At 38.2% G+C, this 7412-nt stretch overlaps 1 protein-coding gene across 3 annotated transcripts; it reads left to right on the forward strand.

Moving 5' to 3' along the window:
• The first annotated feature begins 3012 nt into the window (after nt 1-3012).
• LOC122073225 (transcription factor bHLH63-like) lies at nt 3013-6040 on the forward strand. 3 transcript variants are annotated; one of them, XM_042637766.1, is made up of 7 exons: nt 3013-3978; nt 4241-4480; nt 4588-4722; nt 4815-4886; nt 4979-5191; nt 5315-5420; nt 5744-6040. In XM_042637766.1, the coding sequence occupies exons 1-7, from the start codon at nt 3508-3510 to the stop codon at nt 5782-5784; spliced, it is 1278 nt and encodes a 425-aa protein (XP_042493700.1). In that variant the 5' UTR covers nt 3013-3507; the 3' UTR covers nt 5785-6040. The 3 variants fall into 3 exon arrangements, with proteins under 3 accessions (XP_042493700.1, XP_042493702.1, XP_042493701.1); XM_042637768.1 differs by having other exon boundaries at nt 5318-5420; XM_042637767.1 differs by having other exon boundaries at nt 3014-3978; nt 4982-5191.
• Nucleotides 6041-7412: the final 1372 nt, after the last annotated feature.

Genomic DNA, 7412 nt, shown 5'->3' on the forward strand with positions numbered 1-7412 from the left:
AATATTAAGTATCATGGTTTGGGTTAGGTTAAAGATTGAAACTCATAGCCCGTTTAGGGTTTGCATCTAATTGATCAATCTAGCTAGTTCATATTTTTCATTTTGTACATCTTAATGATGGGATGGCAAACCCCGATGCTTTGGTAAGATTGTTCCATTATGATCTAATGATCAGGGTTTGAGTCTAAAAAGTCTCTCCGCAAAGTGGGGTAACGTTGTATACATGCATTATTACTATCCTTAATCCCCGCAATGGTGGGCGTCTTGTGCACAAGATATACTATATTAAATGATGACATTTTTTATGATTATCCATTCAAATAAAAATTGGTCTTAATTATTGTTTTGAATTTGAAAGTTGCAGGACATTTAATTTCACCCCAAAAAAGGAAAAAGAAAATGAAGAAGCTAGGTCTTGTATTTCTTAACAAATAATGGATTTAAATAAAGGCCTTAAAGTGGAGGGGAATTAAAATAAATCATGGAAAGCCATAGAATTAATACTTGATCATGCAATCACAAGTTGACGTGTAAGATGGAGATATGAACAAAAGGTATTAAGGAGAGGTCCACTCACAATAAGCCACGTGGAACAAGGAAGTGATTATGTGGTAAGGCTCGAAGCCTTGAACTACAGAACTCTGTCAACTGAACTGAGACACTTTCTTTCTCTTCAGAGTTCAGCCATGCACAAGTTTCCGACATATTAATTGTATTATTATGGCCAGGCCAGACCAGGCCAGGCCTCCAGTGATATACTGCATTAAAGAGCTACCCATATACATATATATATATATATATATATATAGTATAATATTTTCTTCTTTAAAACTGAAATTGGAAGAGGGAAGTGAAGAGTGCCCATGCATGGTTTTGTGTTCTTTGAATGATTGAGGGAGAAGCTAGCTGCAGCAGTCGCAGGTGGTGGACTAATAAGAGACGAAGTCTGTTTGTGTTCTGTGTCTGAGAGAGAGAGAGAGAGAGAGAGAGAGAGAGATGAGTGGCTTACTGATGATCTCTTTGGTTCTCTCGAAGCTATTATATTAATGTTTGTAGGGTTGGGAGAACGAGGATTACTCTATACCTTGGATCTGCTGCTGTGTCCTTACCTCTCACCAACCATACTCCACCTTCCTACCTCCCCTGGTTTCCTCTCTTATCTATATTATTATCTTCATTTATCCAAGGAATGGATAAGATAAGGGTGCATATAAAAGGGAAAAAAATCCAGATAAATGATGGGTTCCAACATTTTCATACCAAAGGACACATTTTCAATACTTCCAATGTGCTGAGAGGATTTTTGTGTCAAAATCTATTTTTTATCATTGGATCCATTCAGAAATGGATCAGTTTAGTTCTTTTAACCCAAAAAAGAATTGGGAGGGGGAGGGGATCATACTGGAAATATTCAAGTAACTAACTGAATTCAAGTTGGCACTTGGGTTCTCAGTCAATATATATTTCAAGATGGTGGTAGCTTGGATGAGACCATTCTCAAAGAGAAACAACAAGAAATGAAGTTGAGACAGTTTTTCTTTCCCTTCCTGTTCAAGTCCACCTAGAAAATGATATAAGAGAATTTTGGGGAAGTGAGAGGGGCCCATTTCGCTTTGGTTTTTGCCTAAATCTTAGTGTTTATTTTTGCAATTTGGTAGAGAGAGAGAGAGAGAGCGACAGAGAGAGGAATAAAGTAATGGGTGGAGGTATGAGGGGGCCCATGAAAGGATAATGGGTGTTGCATTCATCCTCTCTGGATGTGTTCCCACCAGTCCAAATTATATGCCTCTATATCTAATCACTTTCTCTGAGTTGCTTACCAAGAAAAAAAACTCTCTTGAGTTCTGGTTACAAAGTGGTTGCATATGTACAGTCACGCACACTTAGAAGTTCTAGATCTAGAGCTCCCACACTGACAAGCTAATGTCATTTCTTGTCCAAACCTTCTATTGTTAATAATTGGTTTCCATTTATAGACCCATGCATATTAACTATTAACTACCCCTCTCAGTGGTTGTTTCCTTGTAAGCAACCCAAACCATCTACTCACTCTCTCCATAGCTTAACTTAATAAGTTAAACCATATTAGCTTTATTAATTTAGATTAATATTATTTTTTTTATTGGTAAGGGATTAATATTATTTCTTAATCACAAAAGGCAAGGCTTTAAAAAGCCAAATAACCTTGCCAAATCACCTACTTACTGTATTTTTTTCTTTCTTAATTATTACTCTAGACCTCGTGGGTATTCATCAACCCTAAGCCAGATACTTTCTCATGGACCATCCTATCAAATTCCACCATGAAATCTGTCAATCGAGCCCCGAAAAAATACATAATCTTGACTTAAGCAAAGTGACAATCGAATACATATCATATGTGACAATATGTATAAATTGAAATAGTTTTTCTTCAGTTATGAGAGAATCTGTTTACCATTGATGAAATAGATTTTGCCTTTTTAATATATATGAGTTACGTGATGGAAAAAGCACGTACCCATAATCCCATACTAGCATGCACATTAATTAATGTGACAATTACAGAATAAGAGGTTTTGAATTATGGGTAATTAAAGAAGAGGATTTTTTTTATTATTTATTATTTATAAGGACTGGTTAGCGTCAGCTCTCATTACCCCAGAGAAACCTTTTATGCTTATAGTGTGTAAGCATTTCTGTCTCCTTTGACCTGTTCCACGTAAGCACGACGACATGTCAGAACTGGAAAACCCAGAGCTACCACGTGTAGAAACCCACGTGGGTAAGGACGTAAGACCGAGCCTCCCGCCACCCTTCACGGGACGGTATTTTTTGAACTCCCAAATCCCAATACCTTTAATACACTGTATCCCGTTTCTCCGTTTTCTGGACATGCCCACGTGGCAATCATGTCAGTGGGACCCATATAGGCTCTCTGCCCTAGTCGGCTAGTCCCCACTCCTTTCTCTCTCTTGTGGACTATAGTGGTGGAAGTACCCTTATATTTCTCTCTCTCTCTCTCCCTCTCTCCCTCTCTCCCTCTCTCCCTCTCTTTTATTCCGGCGACTTGTGTCAGAATCCGGCAGTTCATGTCAGAACCTCAGGCGAACTTTTTAAATTTATATATACCCCTTCCCACCTCACTCCTCTTATCTTTAGTCTTGCGGGGTCTCTCTCTTATAGGTTCTTTTGAGTTTCTGCCTTTTCTTCTCCCCCAAGTCTCTTTAACCCAGACAGGAAAAACGGTGACTGGAGCTTCAATCCTCTTTTTAAGAGTGATAAGGCAGAGGAGCAGTTAAGAATTCCATTTTCCATTGGTTCTGAAAGTAGTAGAGTACGATAGCAACAACACCTCCTTTAGATAAACATGCGTTCCGCATGAAAGCCTGCAACCCTTCCTAATCTCTTACACCATCACCAACTTTTTTTCTTCTTCAAATCCCAATATCTGTTTCTTTCTCTCTGTTTATTTAGTCCTTGATTGCGTGGTTATGTGATTATATGAATAGTGATTCGTTGCCGTAGATGTTACATTACCAGTACATTACCCCTGAGATTCTCGCCGGAAAAGTTATGGACCTCCAATGGCAGCAGCAACAGCAACAACAACAACCTCAACAGAACTATTTAAATGAGACCCAATTCAGTGATTTCTCCCAGCAATCTCATCCGACGATGCAGCAATTTCAGGAATTGATTGATAACGATCCAACTCTTCGGGAGCTGACGAATCGGACGATGAAGGTCGACCCCTGTTCAGAAAATGGGTGGCCGGAATTGGGGAAATACCCAATACCCAGAACGGGGTTTGTGTCTCCCTCTCCTTCTGGGTTTGCCACTGATTCTATTGAGATGATGGGTTACTCCATTTCCAGGACTGCAAGCTCTCCACCGTCTGTGGCAGAGGAGAAAGGGAGAGAATCGGTTTTAACGGCTTCGTCACTTGGGAGAGAGAGCTTCAAGAAGAGGAAAATGGATAAGGCACACAACTCAAAGGTGTGTTGTCTTTAAAGACTCTGCACAAATTCCTGGTTTTCGTGAAATTTTGATTTTTGTTTTTGGTTTCTTGCCTTTTGTTACCAATTTCTTCAATCAATCTTTTTTTCTCTATTTTCCTGTTGTGGGCTTGTGGCATTGATTGTTGTTTATTAATAGAAACTTGTAGTAATAGAAAGCAAAGTTCTACTTCTACATTAAGAACAAAGGGCTATTCTCTAGTTGGGAATTAATGATGGCTGGTTGGTACACTGGTACTCAGGTTGCCGCAGAGGACAACAAAGAAAAAAGGGCCAAAGGAGATGAAGAGGAGGAATCTAAGATCACAGAGCAAAACAACACCTCTACCACCACCACTGCTGCTGCTAACAATAACAACTCTGAAACTTCTGGCGATACTTCAAAAGAGAATTCAAAGGTATCTGAGGTTCAAAAACCAGATTACATTCATGTCCGAGCACGTCGTGGTCAGGCCACAGATAGCCACAGCTTAGCAGAAAGAGTGAGTGAAGGACCTCTCTTTTTTCGCCATTAATATGTTATCGTTTCTTTTGTTTTGCAATTTCAGAGAAGGGAATTGAAAGTTCTAACCTACATGTTATCTTATAGGTGAGAAGGGAAAAGATCAGTGAGAGGATGAAGTATTTGCAAGATTTAGTTCCTGGGTGCAACAAGATCACAGGAAAGGCTGGAATGCTCGACGAAATCATCAACTATGTGCAATCTTTGCAGAGACAAGTAGAGGTATTAGATAAAACCCACTACTTAATTCGTTGTTCCTTGTATTCCATTTTTATTGAGAATCTCCTTATGTAGTTCTTGATGATCAAATGCAGTTCTTGTCCATGAAACTTGCTGTTGTGAATCCAAGGCTTGATTTCAACGTGGACAACTTCTTCACAAAAGAGGTGATTACAGAGAATTCACTCAATTAATGTAGATATATTACAATTATTTCAATCATCTTATCTGATAATTATAATTGTATATTGATGAACAGCAGATGTTTCCTGCTTCCACTACTAGTTTTCCAGTGGGGATATCTTCAGAACTTGCAAATCCAGCCTACCTTCAGTTCAATAATCCAGTACAGCAAGTGGTAACATGTTGTGGGTTGGATATGGCAATAAATCCTCCTGAAATGACAATTCGAAGAACCACGAGCGCTCCTGTGTCTATGCCGGAATCCTTTTTAGATTCATCCTGCTTCAATGTAATTAATTTCTTCTGTTTAGATACTTAATTTCCCTCCTTTTCTCTTCCCCTACTGTACAGTGCTGTTCAAAACCATCTTCCAGCCCTTCTAATGTCCCAGAATAATCACATTTCATTACAGCAGGTTCAACCCTCTTCTTCTACTTGGGAGACTGATTTACAAGGCCTCTATAATGTGGAATCTTATCAAGGAAGATCAACTCTTTTCCCATCCCAACCATTATCAGGTAACTGCTGAACCCATTCTGTTTTTTCCCCTTTCTCTAGATTGAATTGTTGTCATTAGTTTTATGTTCCCTCTTCTTCATACTTAATACTGTCCAAGTATGATTATAATATGTTGAGATGTTGGGAGTTATGGAGATATATTACCACTTAGATGTTAGATATAACTCTAGCCATCTCCACCCAATGCCTTGAGATTTTTGGTTAGACTCCAAGTGGTATTTCATAGACTTTGCCACTTTATCAACATACTATTTTGAGCATTGGCGTAGGAATAGAATCTAAATGTAAGGTCTAATAATGTGTCTATTGATGGTTTTGGCAGGCACCTTGGAAGCTGCTACCATTCTAAAGATGGAGATGTGATCTATGGATAATCATCATTCATAGATATATTAGGTGGAGAAGCAGATTAACATATAATAGTTTATTTATACACCCAAATCCTCAAGTCTCCACCAGGTCCCCTGATTCTTTTCCACTTTCTCTTTTTCTTCTCCTTGTTTTCTTTTCCTCCCAGCTTTTTAATGATAATTAAGCAGGATATATATGTACCATTGTATGTATTTATGTATAATTGCAGCAGTTTAGTAATAATAATTGTGATCTTATACATTATTAACCGTCAGCATTTCTCCTTCATACATTTCATACCTAACATGGAATGATGAAGACATGAGAGAGAGACAGAGAGGACCACGGGTTCGAAAAAGGTCGATCAATGGCGACGGAGGAGGAGGTGAGTGAACATTGAGAGGGATGGCAATTGCAATTTGCTAATATGTCGTGATAGAATAGATCAAACCTATGGTCCCCATTTGAGGTCATGCATCCAAAGAAAAAATGGAAATTAATTTGGATATTTCTTTGATGAAAGTTGATAGAACAGTTCAGGTGCCACTACGCATGGACATATAAACATCTAATGATCTTTGTGTAGTGTAATTCAATTTTCTGATCCACAGTATAGTTGAATTCTATCAAATATAAGGGTGAGGATTCTGGAGGATCTAATCTAAAACCTTAAGAGCATTAGGTGGAGAGAACTCTTCAAATATATGAAGGCACTAGGATTAAAATGAAGTTGTGTGAGATTATAACTCTCAACATCCTCGTCATGTGTGAGTGGAAGATAATGCGAGAGAGAGCACCAAAGAATCGTCAGCTAGCTCTAATACCATATTAGAGTTTTCATAAAGCTTGTTAGGTGAAGAGATCCATCTAAATATATAAAGGCATCATGACTTGAACAAACCAATGTTCAGAACCATAGTTCTATTAATTCTCGACAAAAATGTGAGATCATTGTGAGTAAAAATGTAAGGTGGAAGGTAGTGGCCATTGAAGGCCTCAAGGGTCGTGGGTCACTTGAAAGTTTCACGGCAGGGAATTGTGACCCATCCTTCTCATATAAACAACCATAGACCCACACAAGACAACTAGGATCTGTACTCTTACCCCCCTTGTCATCTCTCCCCGTTACACAAGATAAAGGACATTCCTTGGATTGAAGGAGAAATACTCTTTGTTATATATGTGACCTGTCTCTTGGAAACTGATCAATGGTCTAATCAAGCTATTCATTATAATAAATGGTCTTCCATTATTATTATTATTATTATTTTTGGTAGAAGGTCTTCCATTATTTTAGGTGTTCATTATCCCCATATATTTCTTCTTATATGTTCTTAACATATTCAAAAAAAAAAACAAAAAAATAAAAAAAGAAAAATGTTTTCGATCATCAGAAAAGCTCAATCATCAATAGCTGTCAATATCTACCACTATAGTATAGAGTCGATAATACCCCTATATCATTCCCCACGATAACTTCTCCCTTGGCCATCGTTGAAGGAAAACCTTTCCTAAAAAAATTCTGTTCTTTTTTTTTTTTTTTTAAATGGTTGCTCATGTCCCTTTCAAGAACTTAAAAAGAAATTAAGGGCATGGCCCCATGGGTTCTGTATGCAGATCCACCCAATTCATGCCGCTGG

The sequence above is a fragment of the Macadamia integrifolia genome, chromosome 3 (genome assembly GCF_013358625.1).
Source record: "Macadamia integrifolia cultivar HAES 741 chromosome 3, SCU_Mint_v3, whole genome shotgun sequence".
In the NCBI taxonomy this organism is placed as follows: domain Eukaryota; kingdom Viridiplantae; phylum Streptophyta; class Magnoliopsida; order Proteales; family Proteaceae; genus Macadamia; species Macadamia integrifolia.